General features: G+C 44.6%; 1 protein-coding gene and 1 long non-coding RNA gene across 3 annotated transcripts in view; one reads left to right on the top strand and one right to left on the bottom strand.

Annotated features, from left to right (window-relative positions):
• Nucleotides 1-397: 397 nt before the first annotated feature.
• NANP (N-acetylneuraminic acid phosphatase) lies at nt 398-8,900 on the bottom strand. Its single transcript, XM_020910264.2, has 2 exons — nt 8,730-8,900; nt 398-1,704 (listed from the first exon to the last, which is right to left on the bottom strand). Exons 1-2 carry the CDS (start codon nt 8,817-8,819, stop codon nt 1,048-1,050), a joined length of 747 nt encoding a protein of 248 aa, XP_020765923.1. The 5' UTR covers nt 8,820-8,900; the 3' UTR covers nt 398-1,047.
• A 94-nt stretch (nt 8,901-8,994) lies between these two features.
• LOC110148326 (uncharacterized) overlaps nt 8,995-21,723 on the top strand; it is a 47,485-nt gene continuing 34,756 nt past the window's right edge. For both annotated transcript variants that reach the window (XR_011489327.1, XR_011489328.1), the window contains exon 1: nt 8,995-20,409. This is a non-coding gene — a long non-coding RNA (uncharacterized lncRNA). The remainder of the gene's footprint in view (nt 20,410-21,723) is intronic.

Genomic DNA, 21,723 nt, shown 5'->3' with positions numbered 1-21,723 from the left:
TGTGAAACAATGACAGTTTCCAAAATTTGAAAAACAGGAGATTTAAGGCAGATGACAACACCAAAAAGAATCAGTCAAGCATTAAAATGGCACCCTGGAAATGGCTAAGAGTACAACCTAATCTTCTGTCAGTTTTCATTATATGGTGAAACTATCCTGTCAGGAGACAACAGGTGAGGCACAGCATGACTAGGACGCACCAAGGTGACCCCCTCCGGTGTGCTCACAGAAGGAGAACTGCACTCCTGAACAGCCAGACGGAGCAGCCCCTCAACCCCACTGCATTCCTGGGAAAAGGCAGTGCAAGTTCTTCCCTAAGAGGTAAAGACTAACAGGAACCTACACTCACTCTGGAAAAACGGGAAAATATAACGGAAAAAGAGCACTGAATGCTGAGTTTTTTTTAACAGCTTTTTTACTGGAAGAATTTATTGGTCACATACACACCATAGGAAAACTATCCCCTGTCCCCACAAAAAGGTAAAGCAGAAAAATTAGATTCATAAGAGAAGTATACATTCGAAGTAGGCAAAAATATGGTGCATGTTTTTAAAACAGAAAAATATGAAAATAATTTCACTATGAAATGCTTTGATTGGCATGTGACTTGGTACTTACTTACTTCATATCAACCAGATCCAACTGCTCTAATAAATCTCTATTATATATGTTTCAGAATAGCTATTTTTTTTAATTTTTAAGCCAAAACATAAAATCTGTATTTGTGCATCCATGAACAAATCATCCTCCTTGGTATCTTCAGAGATCCAAGATGCTAACAGATTAATAATTTAAAAAAAAAAAAATTCAAGCCACAGATGAACAAATATACTTCTTCAAAGTTTCCTGGATGACACTACCAAAAGTAGCTTGTATTACTGTACTCTGGATTTTCAGATATAAATACCAGTCAATGGCTGGTTGGCCATTACATGACAACTGTAATTATCCTTATAATTGGGTCACAGTAGAGAGAATGCCTTATCTTTTCTTAGCTGGAACCCTGTAATTTGACCCTAAAATTCGTAAGCAGACCGTTTTCTGTGTTTAAGCGGACACACTGACTTTGCAGTCTATGCTATGTAAGAGGGCAGGTAACTCTAGCACAGAAGAAACGATATAATGTGGTGTGGGGGATGACTTCAGGGGCACCATCCCATTTTTATTTATCCAGACTGTTGCCTTCAGCCCTGCATTGAGGCCTCCTTGAATATCAGTTTCCAGCGTGTCACCAACCATCACACAGTCTCCAGGCTGTACCCCGAGGAGGTCACAGGAGTAATAAAATATGGAAGGTGCCGGTTTCTCCTCTTTCTGCTCTCCACCCACAACAATAGCGTCAAAATAGGACTGACAGGCACAAGCCTCGATCTTCTCCCTCTGGGTCTGTCGTTCTCCATTTGTCAATAAGAGAAGGCGGACCTCCTTTCGAAGTTCAGTGAGCATGGCTTTGACCTCTTCGGCCAGCGTCATGTGCTGTAAACGTGTCGATTTCCACAGGAAATAACATTCTTCAGCTAATTTCCTATTGGCTGCACCGCCTTTGGTTTCCTGGATTGCTTCTTCCCAGTGTGAAGTCCTGAGGTCAGTAATGCACATATTAGAAGGATGAAGGCATTCCTTGCTGAGTTTAACTTGAACTTTGTTGCAGATGATTTCAGCCTCTTCTTTGTAATTGTATTTTGATTGTAAGAGCTTTATCACCTAAATAAAGGAAAATAACTCCATCAACACACTTCATGTCTTCAATACCCACGTCCTCAGAAGCTGTGAGCCTATAAACCAAGAGCAAAGACAGATTCTAACTCCACTCTTGACTTAGGGATGCTCTATTGCCACATCATTTCTGGTGGGAATTAGTCTTAGTATTAGAGCACAATGAACTTCCCTGGTGGTCCAATGGTTAAAAATCTGTCTGTCAATGCAGGGGACATGGGTTCAATCCCTGGTCCAGGAACTAAGATCCCACATGCCGTGAGACAACAAGGCCCACGTACACCACAGCTCCTGAAGCCCACGCGCTCTAGAGCCTGTGTTCCGTGGTGAGAAGCCCATGCGCCACACCTAGAGAGTAGCCCCCACTCATTGCAACTGGCAAAAGCCTGCTCGCAGCAACGAAGACCCAACACAGTCAAAAATAAATAATAAAAAGTTCAAAACACAAACAAAAAAAAACCAGAGTGAAGATTTCTCAACATTTCCAGACAGTTCATTCACACACATACACACACACCCCCACCCTGATTTCTTCTAAGGAGATTCTTTACATATAGCTATAAAAATCCCTCATTTGTCAGTTTAAGTCTGTCACCTTTTATTCTGCTCATGAAGACATGAAAATAAAACTGTGCTTATATTTAGTAAAATATATAAAATTTCTAACAACCAATATTTAAGACTCTTCCCAAATATAGGGCTAGTTCACCTAACCTCTCCTCTATATCCATTTTATCTTTTGAAGGCCTAGGTTAACCACCACATTACTGCTGCTATTGCTGCTAAGTCACTTCAGTCATGTCTGACTCTGTACGACCCCATCCCTGGGATTCTCCAGGCAAGAACACTGGAGTGGGTTGCCATTTCCTTCTCAACCACATTGAAGGGGACCCAATTCTGTACTTTTAAAAACATGTATGTGCAGTTCCCATGGAATCAAGCATGTTCTGTGATTTCGGCAGTCTAATGACAATGGTTCTTCCTAACCTACTTTTCCAGATAAAAAACCTGAAGAAGTTCTGAGTTTCCCTCTTTGTCACACTGGTTCTGAATCCCTTATCATAATCCCTCTTAGGATCCCATAGCTCTTTACCTTGGCTTTTCATTATATGAGGTTCTTACCATGGTGCCTGTTTGCTAACATTTTCTAAGACTCTGATATGGCAAGTATTATGCTCAAAGCTCACATGTATTATCTCTAATCTCTTCTACAACTCCCCAAGGGAGCTTCCTTCTTGAGATGAGGGAAAGGAAGTTTAGAACCGATAAAGAACTTGCCCCAGCTGAGACTGAAGCCCATACTTGCCTACCTCCACAGGCCACATGTGTACCTTCATACTAAGCATTCAGTGCTGGAGACTGGTCCCCATGTTCTCATGACATTATTTGATGAGGACAATAATCATCACAATTGCTGGGTTGAGTGCCCTGAGAGTCACATGGAAAACTGGAAATAAATGGTAAGAAGCAACCCCAGGGTTGTTGGGTAAAGAGGGCAGAGAAAGGAACATTTAAACCAAGGCATTCCCAAGCCCAAAGGTGGGGATGGAAGGAGATCATTCTAGAAAGAAGGAACAGCACAAAGACACGGTGAACTGGGAAAGGCCGGAAGCTGAGTTCAGCCACAGTGGAAACCCTGAGGGGGAGGGTGCCAGGGGAGGCTGGAGCGGGTGCTACCAAATTCCCCAGACACACCTCACTCCCACAGGTGAGTGGCCTCCTCCTCCAAGGACCTGGGCTTCTCGGCCTAAGAGCTGTATCTCTCCACACGGGCACCCGTGCATACAGGCTGGAGCCAGAGGATGGCCCGAGTCGGTCTCAACCAGCAAAAAGGAGAAATTGGTGGGTAAATATCACAGCTTTCTTGCCCCTTCGGAGGGAAAGTGAAATATGTCTGCATGTGTCTCCTACAGTCCCAAGCCATGCACACTGTTACCTGCTCCTCAGCACGGTTTGTATTAGATTCTTCCCTTTTCCCGTCCGACTCCACCATCCCCTGCAGTGCTTCCTAAGGTCACTTGCCAAGTGAGTTACTTGCACTTGGGAGTGTAAATAATTCAATTACTTGAGGTCTCTGTACTGGGGACATCTGGGGAAAGTCAATCAGCCGAGGCACTTCTGGATCTTTGAGAGTGAGTGCAATACACACAGCTGGGGCTAAAATCTTCCTGTCGTTGAAGTGAAGCAGTCAAACAAGTGTTCCCTAAACTCTACAAGGAATAAATGATCTGCTATTCATGCCAGACACTCAGTTCACCTGCTGAAAAGGCGAAAGAGCTGAATAGACACCTTCTTCCTGTAATAGCTAAGAAAAGTCTTACCAGTCCAATGAAAATATACCCACCCTAAGAACTTTAGCTCAGGGCAAAATACTGAAATGTTTTGCTTTATAAAGTTAAATTTCAATGAACCAATCAAGCCTTTTCAATCACCATCTTTTCTAGCAATGTCAAGTGACTTACTCCAGGGCTATGAAGGTCACTATACAGTTTCAGGAATGCTACCACTACACAATAAAAGGACACAGGCCTCGAGGACTCCACAGTACTCCTGATTCAACAGGAACCGACTCATTGTTCATTGGGTGAGAGCTCCCAATAAAGATCCAGTTTCCTGTAAATGGTAATTGACAATTCATTAAATACATTCCTGGGATGTGAAAAAGCCAATTAGCTCACCTTAAAGGGAGATTCTTGCAGAGGCATGGCATATGGATCCCAAGTTTCAAAACTGCTTCCCATTACATTCCTGATTTAACTTTGCCACAATGACTAATTACATATTCATTTTGAATAACCAGTGGTATTTAAACAGTATGAACATCTTTGGGGAAAAAAGTTTATCAGTCATTTACATATTATTATTAGTTCAAACAGAAATAACATCTAAAGTGAATTAGTCCACATTATTGGTGCAAACTCACCAAACATCTGCACTGAGAAAAGGGAAGTTTTAACTGAACTAGATTGAGATAGAGATAAAAGATCTCTAATGTAGAGGTATGATGACATCTTATGTAAGGGCCTGCAATCTTGTCTAAGGACATCTTGGACAGACCTGAGAAGGGTTCTGAGGAGAATGAGGCCACTAGACACCAACAGGCCTGATGAAGGGAGAGATGGTAGTGCAATATAAACTCAAACTCCATCTCCTTCAAGTCTATTGAAGGTTATATCCCAACACATATAGAAAGGAAACGCTGCACTACCTCCTGCTTTCCAGACCCAGAATTAAAGTTAACACCATAGTACTAATGTGTGTGCTAAGTCGCTTCAGTTGTGTCCAACTCTTTGCAACCCTATAGACTATAGCCTGCCAGGCTCCTCTGTCCATGGGATTCTCTAGGCAAGAATACTGGAGTGGGGTGCCATTTCTTACTCCAGGAGTACTAATGTTTAGCTATGATTTAAAAAGACTTTGAGGGCTAGTGTGGGAGCTGTATAACACATATGATTAAGATATGAAGTGGTTAAATTCTAAATAAAACTAATTTAAAAATACATGCTCACAAAACATGATGGCTGCATACAGACTAACCAAGTCAACCTGTTTTCCTGTTATTTTTAGTTCAAGACTTTGTTCAAATATCATGTACTCCATGTGGCCTAACCTCACCAACCTATTTTGAGACTGCAATTCTTTCTCCTCTCCACTTTTTCTAACACATTTGTAAGTAAAAGCACATTTATTATGTTCACTGTCATCCCTATTGGAAAGTAAACTCAAAAATGCAGGAACATTTTTTGCTTTGTTCTCTGAGAAACCCCAATTTTCTGGAGGCTTCCGCCTGAGTTGTTATTTAGTCGCTAAGTCGTGTCTGACTCTTTGGCAACCCCATGGACTGTAGAGCTCTCCAGGTTCCTCTGTCCATGGGATTTCTGCTTGAGTAGGACACTGAAATACAGGCCTGAAGTGGGTGGAGAAAAGTAGTTTTCCCAGATGACTAAAAAAAACAGTAAAAAGCTGATAGCCAATATTTTGTAATAACTATAAATGGAAAGTAACCTTTAAAACCTGTATAGGGACTTCCCTGCTGGCCCAGTGGTTAAGACTCTGAGCTCCCAATGGAGGGGGCCCAGGTTCGATCCCTGGTCAGGGAACTAGATCCCACATGCTGCAACTAAGACCTGGGGCAGCCAAATAAATGAATTAAAAAAAAAAAAAGAAAAAAAAGAGAGAGAGGGAAAAAAAAAATAAAACCTGTATAAAAATTTTTTTAAAGAGGTTGGAAAAAGAAAAAAATATTAGAGCTGATATTTAGTCAGTATTCAGTCACTGGTGGCTCAGACGATAAAGAATTCACCTGTAATGCAGGAGACCAAGGTTCCACTTCTGGGTCAGGAAGATCCCCTGGAGGAGGGAATGGCAACCCACTTCGGTATTCTTGCCTGGAGAATCCCATGGACAGAGGAGCCTGGTGGGCTACAGTCCATGGGGTCACAAAGAGCCAGACCGAACTGAGTGATTACACAAACACAGAGTCAATACATGACTCCTTCTTCTCAAGCCCAAGGCAATGGCTGGACTTTTCCCCCTTCCTCCTTTCAGAAGTCATTCAGAGTGACTCAGAAAGCTGGTATGTTACTCTTAACTAGGCCAACATCTGTGGCTGTTGTATTCTTATGGGATAAAGCAATCCTAGATCCTTGTATAGTTAATCCTTGTATAGATAATAGCATTTCAAAGGATGTTTACAAAGGAAACAGAAAGAGAAACAAGTCTGGAAAACTGAACTTTTATCCATTCATTTAACATTCATTCAACATTTACCATGTGTCAAACAAAATGAATATGACAGTTTGTCTCTTCTTTAGAAGTTCACTACTGGGACTTCCCTGGCAGTCCAGTGGTTAAGAAAGCGAGTTTCCAATGCAAGGGGCAAGTGTCCAATTCCTGGTCAGGGAACTAAGATCTTACATGCCTCACAGTAAGTCGTGTCGTCGTCGTCCGTCCGTCCGTCCGTCCCCCCCCCCCCCGGCTCAGAAAAGTAACTCACTATTTAGTTGTGGGCATCTGAGTTGCAAAAATTAACTGTAGTATCCTTTGACAAGAACATTAAAAGACATATTAACAAAATACAGAGCTGGTATAAGGGAGGGTGTAAAGACCAAGGAGAAATACAATCTGACCTTTGTTTTAAAAATGTCGCTGTGGTAGGAATGTGGAGGATGAAGCAGACACAGTAAGCCTGGAATCAAGACCATAGCAACAGTCTAGACGAGCAACAAGTTCAGCTTTAACTAAGACAAGGGCATCGGGGACATGCAGGAGGACACAGACTTAGAGACAGAGTGGACAGTGGTACAATTCTGGAACACTGGACTCTATGTACTTCTCAGACATTGCATTAAACCTAAGCAGATAGGGTTTCTGAGAACTAATACCACTACTCAAAATATCACTATTGAAAGATCTGACAGGTTAAATAACTTGTTTGGGTGCTTTCAGCTAGGTATGTTGAAAACTGTGATTCGAACTCAACTGTCTTATTTTATGTATTTATTCATTTATATTTATTTTTTGGACAAGCCACATGGCTTGTGAGATCCTAGTTCCACACCCAGGGATTGAGCCCCCGCCCTTGGCTGAAAGCACAGAGTCCTAACCACTAGGTCGCCAGGGAATTCCCTCAACTGCCTGATTTTTAAAGCCTACACTCTTGGTCTATAGCAAGAATTGGACTAAAACAAGGATTTAATTACAACACATTGGACTTGGCCTGCCAAGAACACACAGGCAAATATGTACAGTCTGCGGGGAGATATTGGAGGCAATATATCAGGGAATGGTGCCCCTGAGGTCAAGATCAAAGGCGTGAAGATGGAAAGGTCAGTCAATACTGTGTAATGCATCAGTAAAAAGTCATTAAAATAGACTCAAAATGTCCAGAATTCTATCAATTTAGGAGGTGCCTAATGACTGTTTTTTTTTTTTTTTTTACTTAAAAAATTGACCTATCTTTGCTTTCTTTTTTGCAAAAATCGTATAAAAAATTGTTAACATTTTTCCTATGCATATTTTGGAGAATCACTCTGCTAAACTGTTATATACAATAACTCAATTAATTCCCAAAAGTAGTCTTTTGAAGTTGGCCCTAGTGTTGTACTGTAACACAGATGAGAAACTCAGGCTCTGCGTTGAATTATTTGCCCCAGATCTCAGAGTAAACTGTGGGGCCGAGCTGGCTACATGTGATTAAAGACTGATTATACTCTTATGGAGAATAAGAGAATGTTAAATCTTTAAAGAAATCAAACAAACAAACAAACAAGAGTATTGGACAGATGAGAAAACGCACCAGAAGTGGAATGCACCAAGAAAGAGGAAGTAGCAGCTGAAGATCCAGGGAGACACAACTTAACTAACAAAGCATGAAGTGGGCGGGGCACGAAGGGTTGGAAAGATCAGGTTCCGAAAGTGGGCTTTTCAGATATAGCAATCCTTCGTTTTTCCCCTTAAAGCTGAATGCAGAAGAACGCGAGCAAGGGTGGCTTCGGGTCTTGAAGGGCACGGGAAAGAGCTGAAAGAGCATCAGTAGGTACGGGAAGAGGAGGGCGCCACTTCTGAGCAAGACCTCGTGAAAATAAATCTGCTGACGGTCACACTCACCGCGGGGACAACTGAGTGAAGTGCTCAGGCTCCAAGGTCCAGCGCTCATCGCGCCGGGGGCCCACACTCCCACGGCCGGCCCGGGAAAGCTGGGTGCGCGCGCGTCCCGGCAGCTCCAAACCGGCCCCGGCAGGAAGCCAGGCGCCCCGCGCGCGGCAGCCGCTCGGCGCGGCTGCAACCCTGCCCTCGTGGCAGTTAAGCGACACCCTTCCGGGAGCCCGCGCTCCGGGAGCGCCGTCCGCTCGCAGACGCCCCTCGTCCTCCGCGCGGGGCGGCCAGCACACGGCGCCTCCGGGGTGAGTTACCCCGACGGGCAGGGGGCCGACGGGGCAGTACCAGGGGCCCGAGGGGCAAGCGCGCGGGGCGCGGGGCTCGCCTGAGGGAAGCGGGAGCCGGGACGTTACCTCCAACATGCCCTTCCGACTCGCGCCGGCCGTGTCGATGAGCGTGTTGTCCAGGTCGAAGAAGACCGCCCGCACTCTGCTCAGCCCCATGCCGCCGCCGCCAGCGCGACGCGCAAACGAGCCGACGCCGCTGCTGCCGCCGCTGCTGCCGCCACCGCGCGCGCCTGCGCGAACCTGGCCCGCGGACGGGGAAGGAGAGGGCGGGGCCGCGAGGCAGCCCGACCCTTCCGCACCGGCGCTGAGCTCCCGCGAGAAGTCTGCAGACCTGAGCCCTCCGGAATACTGAGGTCCCGCGAGACCTCGGCATCCCGCTCTCTGAGGTGCGCGGAGGACTCCACCGTGCCACGGAAATTCTGAGTGGGTCGTGTGCGGGGTGCTCGGGAGCGCGGCTTCGTCATTTGTGTCTGTCTGTGCTTAACTCGGAGAACTATCAGTAACCTCAGAGATGCAGATGACACCACCCTTATGGCAGAAAGCTAAGAGGAACTGAAGAGCCGCTTGATGAAACTGAAAAGAGGAGAGTGAAAAAGTTGGATTAAAACTCAACATTCAGAAAACTAAGATCATGGCATCCGGTTCCATCCCTTCATGGCAAATAGATGGGGAAACAGTGGCTGACTTTAATTTCTTGGGCTCAAAAATCACTGCAGATGGTGATTGCAGCCATGAAATTAAAAGACGCTTACTCCTTGGAAGAAAAGTTATGACCAACCTAGACAGCATATTAAAAAGTAAAGACATTGCTTTCCCAACAAAGGTCCGTCTAGTCAAGGCTATGGTTTTTCCAGTAGTCATGTATGGATGTGAGATATTGACTATAAAGAAAGTTGAGCGCAGAAGAATTGATGGTTTTGAACTGTGGTGTTGGAGAAGACTCTTGAGAGTCCCTTGGACTGCAAGGAGATACAACCAGTCCATCCTAAAGGAAGTCAGTCCTGGGTGTTCATTGGAAGGACTGATGCTGAAGCTGAAACTCCAATAGTTTGGCCACCTCATGCGAAGAACTGACTCATTAGACAAGACCTTGATGCTGGGAAAGATTGAGGGCAGGAGGAAAAGGGGAGGACAGAGGATGAGATGATGGATGGCATCACTGACGCAATGGACATGAGTCTGAGTAAACTCTGGGAGTTGGGTGATGGACAGGGAGGCCTGGCATGATGCAGTCCATGGGGCCGCATAGGCAGACCGGACTGAGCGACTGAACTGAACTGCTTAACTCTTCTCATTTTGCCCTCTTTAGGTGAGGAGAACCTCGTGACTATCCGGGGGAGGTTTTCTGCGACTTGCGGGCGCCGGGGAAGAGGCAGATCGAGGGGCTTTTGGGGTCGGAAACCCCATGTCGTGGCGCGCGCGTCACGGGCGGCTTCGCGCGTGGCCGGAGTCGGGTGGGAGCGTGTGTGGTTCCGAGTCTGCGGCTCCGTCAGAACCAGCACCAGACGGGGGGAAGGTGGGACGGGGGTCGTTTAGCCCCTTGTGGTGTCACTTACTTTCCGTGCTGGGTACGTCTGGCCCAGTCGTAGGGTGCCTACCCTGCCGGATGGCAGGACCCAGGTTCAGAGTTGGGGGACGAGTTGAAAAGGTGTAACCTGGATCTTGGAGCCCTCATTTGACTGCTTTGCCTGAACACCAAGGGCTCTGTAGTGTCTGCCCGATGTTTTGTCCACTTTGGTAGCTTTTCCCGAAGCCTTGCATTTTCCGGTTGCTGGCAGCCTTCCATCTGGATGATTTTCTGGTATAGCCAGAGGTTGAGGGACCTAAAGAGTCTGTTAAACCTCCGGAAGGACAGCAACAATTGGTTACTCTTTGAGCTACCAGAATAAGGATCTTAGAACTGAGTTCTGAAGTCTTCTGTCTAAATTGTCTCTGTTGGGTAATTTCGCCGAAATTTGGATTACATGGTCGTCATCAGTGACCAGAACAGGGCCACAGATTTTTGTGAGCAGAGTTGTTTTTAGGATTCTTCTTTGGCCGCTGGGAGCAGCATCTTAGTTCCCGAACCAGGGAGCCACTGGCGCCCCCTGCAGTGGAAGCTTGCAGTCCTAACCACTGGGCCTACGGGGAAAAAAAAGTGAAGTCGCTCAGTCCTGACTCTTTGCGACCCCATGGACTGTAGCCTACCAGGCTTCTCCGTCCATGGGATTTTCCAGGCAAGAGTACTGGACTGGGTTGCCATTTCCTTCTCCAGGGGATCTTCCTGACCCAGGGATCGAACCCAGGTCTCCCACATTGTAGGCAGACACCACCAGGGAAGTCCCCAGCTTCCCCCCCCCCCCCACCTTTTTCTGATGTTCATATAGTTTATTGACTTAGGCACAAATCCGGAGTCAGAGAAGGTACAGCAGTATACTGTATAATGTATCATCAGTCCTCTTGGCTTAATGAGTTGAGGGGTCGAGGTTTTTGACACGTTTCTGTTTGTGACGAGTACTCTAATGGCATTCCGTGACCTGTCTAACTTGGGTGCTTAAAGGGAGGTGATGGCCAGGTTCAGTAACCTGACAACTTAAATTCTTGTAGTTAAATGTCTCCAGGCTTTAGGATGTTGCAGTTGATGTTTGTGAACCAGTGATTTTTCCTGTACTGTTTTAAGGTGCTGAAATAGAAAGGCTCCTCATGATAAATGAGCCTCAGGATATCAGTACATTCCTTAACTGGTCAGCTTGACACATTTAACACTAGTGGCTAGAAGATATTTTCATATTTTCAGGAAGCAAGGTCTGAAAAGATTAGTAATTGTGAGACTTGATCAAGAAGCACAAAGTGGAAACCAAACTGTAATGCTTGTTTCTCCTGCAGCCTACAGAATGGTACCACTGGTGTGCAACTGCTGCTGGCCAACATTGATCCTGTCTTTTCTATCCTAGGGAAAGATTTTCCCCAGGGACTTTCCAGACCCTTCCCACCCACCTCTGCTGAACAAGTTCATTACAATCCCATGACCTTGAAAGAGAGGCTTGGAACTTCCCTGGTGGTCCAGTGGTTAAGAATCCACCTTCCAATGCAGGGTGCGTAGGTTCGATCCTTGGTCAGGGAACTAAGCCCGCATGCTCTGGAGCTCTCTAGCTGCAATGAAAGATCTTTGTGCCACGACAAAGACAAATAAATACTTAAAAAAAAAAAGGCTTTCCCTGTAGTTTAAAGGTTTTCTTGGAATGGGGGTATTGCTCAGTTAACAGGGGTGAGATAGAAACAACCGGAAGGGAATCTCAGGCTCCTGAGACATCTACCATTATCATCAGGTGTACCCACCTACCCTGCCTGATAGGCTTAAATGAGCCATCGCTGCTGCCTTCTGTGGCCAGCGCTTTAACTGTTTACTAGATTCCTGCCCTTAGTTAGGGACATCTTTCCAGCAGTTCTCTCCTTTTGTCTTTTACATCCCATCTGTTGGATCCAACACAGTTTTTCAGTTGCTCAGCTCTGCCCAGCTATTTGCAACCCCATGAACTGTAGCACACCAGGCTTCCCTGTCCTTCACCATCTCCCAGGGTTTGCTCAAACTCATGTCCATCGAGTCGGTGATTCCATCCAACCATCTCATCCTCTGTTGTCCCCTTCTCCTGCCTTAAATCTTTCCCAGCATCAGGGTCTTCTCTAATGAGTCAGCTTTTCACATTAGGTGGCCAAAGTATTGGAGCTTCAGCATCAGTCCTTCCAATGAATATTCTGAACTGATTTCCTTTCAGATTGACTGGTTTGATCTCTTTGCAGTCCAAGGGACTCTCAAGAGTCTTCTCCAGCATCATAGTTGAAAAGCATCAGTTCTTCAGTGCTCAGCTTTCCTTACAGACTTGGTGACTAGCTGACTGTGTGAGAATGAGTCATGCGGGAAGAGCAGAGTATGGCCCCTGGTCTGTGGAGGTGGTGATCTCTGGACATTCCTTTCTGGCTAATGCATAATGGACCCATTTGTATGTTTGGTTTTCTTCTTCCTGCCTAGGTTTACAGATGAAGCATAGGGCTTCTTGTTTGAGGACTCTTAACAACAAGACAACAGCCCCCAAATGGAGTTGCTTATGTCAACTAAGAAATTATTCATAACCTAAAAGTTGAGAGTTATGTTTTAATTGGCTTGAAATTTTTAGGACTTCAAGCTTGGAAGGCAGCATCTCAAGTAACCCCCAGAGAACTGCTCTGAGGAGACGAGGGGGTAGTTAGGACACACAGGAGTTTTGCAACAAAGAGTAGGTAGTAGTGTTACTGAAAGGGGGGGTCTGGCTGCTCACTGCTCAAAAGCCAATGAAGAGGCAGGTTTGATGGGAAGAGAAGTTTGCTTTATTTTGGATGCCGGCAAGCAGGAGTAAGGGGGATGGGAGGGTGGACTCCTGTCCAAAGGCCAACTAACCGCCACCGCCCCCCCACCCCCCCACTAACAGTCAGTGGCAAGAGATTTAATACACAAAGGGATAGGGCTACATGCAGAAGTAGCACAGTCAGCTCTGACAGTCAGCTTGAAATCATCAGTGGGCTGATCAGTGTCATCTTGATTGTTTTATGTACAATTAATCTTTGGTTCCAGGGTTAGTTTGTTCCCATTTCCTTGAGACCAGTTCTTGGGATTGTGGAAGCTTATGTCATGGCTACAGCCTGGTCATCATGTAGTTAACTTTTTCACTTGGTGGGGGCTTCAGTATCTATCAGACAGCTCACAAGATATGGCTCAGAATATTAGCTATAGCCCTTTGTTAGGGGACCCATTGACTGAAACCACCTGCCCTGGCCAGGCACCATAATGACCACTTGCACGAGTTATCTTAGACAAGAGGTCCTGGTAAGGAATGCAAAACTAACAATTGGCCAGAGACAACCCAGAAACTAAACCCGTAACCATAAAACCTAAGACTGCAAGCCACGTGGCAGAGCAGTTCTCCTGGGTTCCCTTAGTCTGCTGTTCTCCACCCGTGCACCCCTTCTCAATAAAGTCTCTTGCTTTGTTAGCCCATGTGTCTCTTCAGACAGTTCATTTCTGAGTATTAGACAGGAGCCCACTGTTTTTGTGGGGGGCCTGGAAGGAGTCGCTGTTTTCCTGTAACAGTTGGAAGAGAAAGCCTCTCCATCACTGTCTGACTGCTTCCTCCTTGACATCTGTCTGCTTCTTCTTGCCATGTCTCTCCAGTTCCTTTTTCCTGCTCAGATCAGCCCAGAGAAGAGCAGCAGATTGAGGCACATGCACACATGTAACCGGGGGGAATCGATGAGACAACAGCGTGGAGGAATGTAATAGCATTCACCATGTTGGCTGAGAACGCCCTACTCTAGCTGCTTTCCCTCCACCAATTCTCACAGACCAGTGCTATCCAATAGAACCATGTGCAATGCTGAAATAATTCTAGTGTGCTGTCCAATGCAGTAGCACTGACTCCATGTGGCTATTGAGTGCAAGCAATATAGTTAGTGCAACTGAGGAGCTGAAAAACTTTTATTATATTTAATTTTAATTAATTTACATTCAAGTAGCTGCCTGTGGCTGGTAGTTACCATATTACGCAGCACAGTCGCCTGGTGGGGGTGGGATGACCACTACCACATAGAGCTGGCTTAGCCACCTCTTATAATGGTTCTTCAAGATGTGTCTGGAGGCTGTGGTTAAGTAGTCTTTAGACTTCGGGTTTGTTTTTGTTTTTGTTTTATTTCAGAGACAAGAAATAAAACTTCCAGTTATGGTATCCATCAGATGGATACGAATAGTTGTCCATTCTTCAATCTCAGGCAATTCTCAACTTGCACAATGGTCTCCTTCCCCCCTTGCAATGAATAAATACTATTGAACTTTCCTTTCCCAATTATGCCCTCTTTTGTTCGTTCTTTACTGAGTTCCCTTGACCATACCCATGCTGCATTGTCTCTTGTCCTTTAAAACACCTTATGTTGACCTCATTTGCCCCCATTTCTCTGCTCTTTATAGTAAAACTACTCCCAAAGAGTGGTCTATTTCCCTCCACTTGCTCAGTTTCTGTGTCTTTGAACCTACTCTGACTGGGCTTTGACTCCCCCTAGAATCATACTTGGAGAAGGAAATGGCAACCCACTCCAGTGTTCCTGCCTAGAGAATCCCGTGGACAGAGGAGCCTGGTGGACTGCTGTCTATGGGGTCGCACAGAGTCGGACACGACTGAGGCAACTTAGCATGCATGCATGCATTCATTGGAGAAGGAAATGGCAACCCACTCCAGTATTCTTGCCTGGAGAATCCCAGGGACAGAGGAGCCTGATGGGCTGCCATCTGTGGGGTCGCACAGAGGTGAACACAACTGAAGTGACTTAGCAGCAGCAGCAGCAGAATCATACTAAAGCCTCATGTTACCAAACCCAGTGACCAGGTCCCAAGCCTCACCATGCTCACAGCAGTGTTTGATGTGGCTGATCACACTGTCCTTGAAATATGTTTTCCCTTTGTTTGTAGTTCACTATCCATTCATTGAATGACTATTTATTGAATGTTACTTGATAAAACTGGGAAAGACTTTGACATGGAAAGGGAAGTTCTAGAGTGTTCTTCCAGAAATTGTTTCTGAGTTGTCTCTGCCTATCATTGATTTTTAACTACTTTATAACTCTGTAATTCATGGAAAACTGATAACAAAGCAGGGCTTCCCAGGTGGTCAGTGGTAAAGAACCCTCCTGCTAATGCAGGAGACCTAAGAGACTTGGATTGATCCCTGGGTCAGGAAGATCCCCTGAAGTAGGAAATGGCAACCCACTCCAGGATTCTTGCCCGGAAAATCCCATGGACCAAGGAGCCTGGCATGCTACAGTCCATGGGGTCGCAAAGAGTCAGACACGACTTAGTTAGTAAACAACAAATGGTTGTTTTAGTTTCAGGAATATTACATGGTGACTTAACATTTGTATATATTGTGGAATGATCACCACAATAAGTCTAGTATTCGTCTGTCCCTATATAAATAAGTAAAATATTAGTGACCATATTCCTCATGCTGTATAATACATTCTCGTGGCTTATATATTTTATAGTTGGAGGTTTGTGCCTCTTAATCCTTCACCCATTTCCCCCCACACCCCATTCCCTTGTGTTCTGTTGGTCCTTTAATGGACCGGAACCTGGTGGTCTGGAGTCGATGATGAGAGAGTGAAAGAAGTAAAGAGGTTAATATTCCCTGGGTTACGCAGCCAGCTTCCGCGCTGCAGGGAATCAGCCAGAAATAGAGAGAGAGAGAGAGAGAGAAAAAAGAAAGAAAGAAAGACACGGGGATCAAAGCTCTGATGGAGCAAAGGTGTTTTAATCAACATGGTGTGGGCATATATACTGTAGTTATTCTCAGCAAAGATAAAGATTAAAATTCCAGACTTACAAAACACGAGGCGATCCCTATTAAAGAGAGAAGTGGGTACTTATCACCATAATGAGAAACTAACAAAGGAAATGCCTGGATTCCTCAGCCCCGGGAAAGGCGTGCCTCTCCTCTTAATTCCTGAATATTCAGGAATTAATAAGGGCCAAAGGTTTCCTGACAGATCCTTAACAGCACACAGGAAGCCTCCTGTTAAATGCTTCCTGACAGGTTCTTTTCTTCTCCCACCATTATTTTCTATCTTTCTTCTTTGGCGCACTGTGCAGCCTGCAGGATCTTAGTTCCCTGACCAGGGATCAAACCTTGGTCTACGGCAGTGAAAGCATGGAATCTTAACCTCTGGACTGCCAGGGAACTCCCCCACCATTATTTTCTTAGGGCCTAAAGAGTACCTGGCACACACAGTAGGTGTTCAATCAATATTGTGCTCCAAAAAATACCTTGGAGCCACTAACTCAAATAAAGGGCATCAATGAAAAACTCACAGCTAACATCATGCTCTATGGTGGATAAAATGCATGCTTTCCCCCTAAGATCAGGAAAAAGACAAATATTATCTACTCTCACCACTTCTGTTTAACATGTACTAGAAGTTCTAGCCAGTGCAATTTGGCAAGAAAAATAAAAGGCATATCCAGATTAGAAAAAAGTAAAACTATCTCTTTTTGCAGAAGATATAATCTTATATATAGAAAACATTTCTTAAAAATTCACAAAAAAACTGTTTGAACTACAAATGAGTTTGGCAAGTTGCAGGACATATGATCAATATATAAAATCTATTTTATTTACTTGCAATGAGCAAACCAAAAATTATGAGAATGATTCCATTTATAGTAGCATCAAAAACAACAGATACTTAGGAATAAATTTATCCCAGAACTTCTAGAACTTTACATTGAAATTATGAGATTTTGTCTAAAGGAATTAAAGAAAAACTCCATAAATGGGAAAACTCATGGTCAAGAATTGAAAAAATTTAATATTCTTAAGATGGCAATTCTCCAAAAATTGATCTATAGATTCCATTTAATTCCTTCAAAATTCTGGCTGCCTTTTCTTTTTCTTTGCAGAAATAAACTAACCCTAAATTTTATATGAAATTGTAAGATAACCCAAATAGCTAAAATAATCTTGAAAAAAGAAGAACAAAGTTGGAGGACTCAGACTTCCTGATTTCAAAATTCACTGTAAATATGCTAATCAAAACTGTGTTGCTGGCATAAAGATAGATACACAGATCAATGGAGTAAAATTGAGAGTTCAGAAATAAAACTCATCCATCTATGATGGATCCATCTATGGTCAATTGACTTCCAATAAAAGTGCCAAGATTATTCATCCATCTATAGTCAATTGATCTATGATGGATCCATCTATGGTCACTTGACTTCCAATAAAAGTGCCAAGATTATTCAATGGGGGAAATAATATTATTTTCAACAAATGTTTCTGGGGCAACTGAATAGCCACATGCAAAAGAATAAATTTGGACTTCTAGCTCACACTAAAAGTTGTGGGGAAATTGTGCTGGAAGCCCAATTTGTGTTAAGGATACACAGATCACAGGCTTCACTGGTGGCTCAGTGGTAAAGAATCTGCCTGCTAATGCAGGGTACACGGTTCAATCCCTGGTCTAGGAAGATCCCACATGCCACGGCGCCACAACTATTGAGCCTGTGCGCAGGAACCTGGGAACCCCAACTGCTGAGCCCTGAGCCATCACTACTGAAGCCCCTGGGCCCTAGCGCCTGTGCTCTGTAGCAAGAGAAGCCCGTGCACCGCAACCAGAGTAGCACCCAATCCCTGCAACGAGAGAGAAGCCCAAGCAGAAGCAAGAACCAGCACCGCCAAAAATAAATAAATAAATAAAATGTACTTACTTGTTTTTTAATATAGAAATACACAGATCATGACCTGCTGAACAAGGAGGCACAAAGTGGGTTGGCAAGTAGCTCCCTCAGCATCCAGGTACCCATTCTGAGGACGTGAAAACCCCAGGGTCATTTTGATTGAAAGCACAGTGTCAATATACTCACATAAAGAAAGTGAAGTTACAAGATTTATTACTTACAAATCCCAGAAATGGGGCCAGGAACACAGTGAGCTAGGGGAAGGGCAGTCTCCCACTTGAGCCAGAATTAGAGACCAGGGCAGCCAGCACTTGTTACTTACAAACTAGTTGTGATGGAAGTAACAGACTTTTTCTCTGGCTCAACTCTGAGTGGTTCTTTTAAATAGTTTTCCCAGAAAAGGAAAGTGGAAAATTGAAATATTATTTCATATGCAAATACAAAAATAATAGCAATAGTAAGTATTGGAAAGGAGGAAGAGAAATTGGAATCCTAGTACATTGCTGGTGAGAAAGTTAAATGATACATCTATTGTGAAAAATATTTTGACTGTTCCTCAAAAAGTTATAGTATTACTATAAAACCCAGCAATTCCACTATGTTTGTACCTAAGAGAAATGAAAACATGTTCCACACAAAATGTGCACGTGAATGTTAATACTATCATTATTCATAATAGCCCCAAGGTGGAAACAATCTAAATGTCTATTAACTAATCCGCAAATAGACAAAATGTGGTATATCTGCACAATGGGAGATCATGCAACCTGTAAAAGAAATGAAATACTTATATATGCTATAATACTGATGGACCTTGAAAATATCAAGTGAAGAAACCAGACCAAAAAAATGCTACATATTATACAATATCCAGAATAGGCAAATCCGTAGAGACACAGAGCAGATTAGTGTTTGCCAAAGGCTGGGGCAGGGCGAAATGGGAAGTTACTGCTTCATTGGTACAGGGTATCTTTTTGGTTGGTATCCTCTGGAACTAGATAGTAATTATGGTTGTACAACATTGTGAATATACTAAAAAAAAAAAAAAAACAAAAAAACCTCGAATTGTACACTTTAAAATGATTATTAAAACTGGATTTTAAGTGGTACAAAATTTTACTTCAATTAAAAAAGAAGAGAAGGAAAATGAATATGGCATAGAGAAGAAAACAGGAGACCGGTGTGTGGCCCTGTCGCCACAGCTACGCTGAGATTAGATGGAAGACAGGGGAGGGGCACGGGTCCCACAGGTTTGCAACAGGAACCTTCATTCTGAGTGGTCTGTATGCTGCTACGATTTAAGAACTTGCTACTGAAGGAAGGGGAACACAGGTCTAGGGAATCAGCTGGTGGTCTCTCTCAAATAGCCCTTCACTGCTTTATCTTTAATTTTTTCTCGATAAAGCCACCAACAAGGAAACTAAACCCGGGATCATTAAAAGGCTGAGGTTGGCATTTCTGCCAATCATTCCAGTAAGGAAACACCTCACGCCAAGTTGAGGCTTTGTTAAGACCCGGAACTTTGCCTTCGTGGGTACATTTGGGTCAGCTCATGCATTTGGTAAACCCTGTCTCTTTGGGTACATTCTCTGTCATGAGAGAGATTTGAGCAACTCTTGTAAGCATTACCACTCAGAGGAGTGGAGGAAGGAGGGCTCGCTATTGCTGTATAACAACCCTCTCTTTAAAAAAAAAAATTCAAAAAAAAGATTTACTTATTTACTTGCTGGCTGTGGTGGGTCTTCGTTGCTGTGTGAGGGCTTCCTCTGGTTGCAGCGAGCAGGGGCTCTTCTTCATTGCGGTGTGTGGGTTTCTCATTGCAGTGGCTTCTCTTGTTGTGGACACAAGCTCTGGGCATTTGGGCTTCAGTAGTTGCAGGGCATGGGCTCAGTAGTTGTGCCTCTCCAGTTCTAGAGTATGGGCTCAGTAGTGGTGACACACAGGCTTAGTTGCTCGTGGCATGTGGGATCCTCCCAGACTGGGGATCGAACCAGTGTCCCATGCATTGCAAGGCAGATTCTTAACTACTGGACCAGCAGGGAAGTCCCAACAGCCCACTCTTAAACTTCGTGGTCCAAAACAACATTTTGCTTGCCCATAAGCCTGCAGTTGGGGAAGTGCTCGATGGGGACAGCACATCTCTGCGTTTGAGTCCCTAGATCAGCTCAAAGGCTGGGGGCTGGAATTCTCTGAAACCTTGCTCATACACATGGCTGCCGCTGCTGATACTGATGATGGGTGGTCAAGGCTGGGTTTGTGGCCTTTGCATGTGACTGGTAACAGGATTCCCAGGTCAAGGATCCCAAATGGGCCAGTGAAAGCAATGTTGCTCTTTATGACCTATTTTTGGAAGTCACATAGCATCCTTCCACCACCTGGATGCAAAGCGAAGGAGGAACAGAGACCCACCCCTTGATGGAGGAGAATCTACGTCCATTGAAAGAAGAGCATGTGGAGCAAGTGAGACATGATAATGGAACCATGTTTGGAAAATACAATCCTTCACTGAAGGTATGAGAGTTAGATAGATTATTCCTACCAACTGCCGTGTGGGGTGGGTGTGTGTGTGTGTGGGTGTGGGTGTGGGTGTGGGTGTCGGTGTGGGTGTACTGTGTTTTTCCTTTAAGCTACTCATATCCATGGCTCCCTGCTGTCTGGAGTCTGACCTTGGAAAAAGCCCCTTATCTCTCCATATTCTGGGCCATGGGACACCTTGGGAGAGAGTGTCAGGCTTTATTTAGCACTTTTTAATGAAATCTGCAGAGCTCCCAGGGTTATAAATCATGTGCCGAAAGTTTGGGCTTTGTGCTTAATGGCAAAGCTAAGACTAAATGCCTTCCTCTTGGGTTTCCAGCACCTTATTAACTGGCTTAGAAATATTACCACTCAGCCGTTTCCAAAGTTTTCTTTCTAATAACCCTTTCATTCTGTTAGTACATTTAATGGATCTCTTCCCTTTTTTTTCAGAATGAAGAAACCTAAGTTATCTTTCTCTGATCACCCTGAAGTACTTACTTATTCCAAGATTCTTTATAATTCTTTATTCCCATCAAGCAGCCTGCTCAGTCCCCTTCCTTTAGCCCACATGCCAAAGTTGTCACAAAGCTTAAGTGAGCTTGCATCACACACATAGCAGGGTCCTAGCAATGCTATTTACTTGTTTATTTTAGTTTTGGCTACACTGGGTCTTCATTGTTTTTGTGCGGGCTTTCTCTAGTTGCAGTGAGCAGGGCCTAATCGTCATCAAGGTCTGCAGGCTTCTCTTGTTGCGAAGCACAGGTTTTAGGTGCGAGGGCTTCAGCAGCTGCAGCATTTGCGGGCTCAGTAGTTGTGGCACAGGGCTTAGTTGCTCCATGGCATGTGGAGTCTCCCTGGACCAGGGGTAAAACCTGTGTCCCCTCCACTGGCTGGTGGATTCTTACCCACCGCGCCACCAGGAAAGCCCAGCAGTGCTTATTAGTTACAAATTCATCGGGCTGCAAATAACCAAACTCCCAGTAGTTTATCGAATAGTGATTTGTCTATTTCACATAAAAAGTCCACAGATGATTCCTGCTTCTAGCAGTGATAGACTGGCTTATTGCTCACCAACACTCTCACCAAGAACAACCAGAAAAGCTGCAGAAAATATATGGAATATGTCTGAGCTATCAGAGAGCCAATGAGGCAGTGAGGACTTGAAGAGCCAGATCCCAGAGAGAAGGGAAGTGCAGAGAGGGGAGTCCCGCTAAATTTGTGCCGCAGCCCTCAGTAGGGAGCAGAGTCCTGAGGACAGATCGGTTCTGCGCATCAAATTTGTAACTGTTGGAGGTCCTGGTGACCCCA

The sequence above is a fragment of the Odocoileus virginianus genome, chromosome 9, assembly GCF_023699985.2.
Source record: "Odocoileus virginianus isolate 20LAN1187 ecotype Illinois chromosome 9, Ovbor_1.2, whole genome shotgun sequence".
Lineage (NCBI taxonomy): Eukaryota > Metazoa > Chordata > Mammalia > Artiodactyla > Cervidae > Odocoileus > Odocoileus virginianus.
This window is presented reverse-complemented; position numbering and strand designations above follow the sequence as displayed.

Excerpts from the sequence above, each read along its gene's own strand:
- NANP (XM_020910264.2), bottom strand. The coding sequence starts at position 8,819 with ATGGGGCTGAGCAGAGTGCGGGCGGTCTTCTTCGACCTGGACAACACG. Across the intron at positions 1,705-8,729 it reads GTCGGAAGGGCATGTTGGAG|GTGATAAAGCTCTTACAATC; the intron begins GTAACGTCCCGG and ends TCCTTTATTTAG.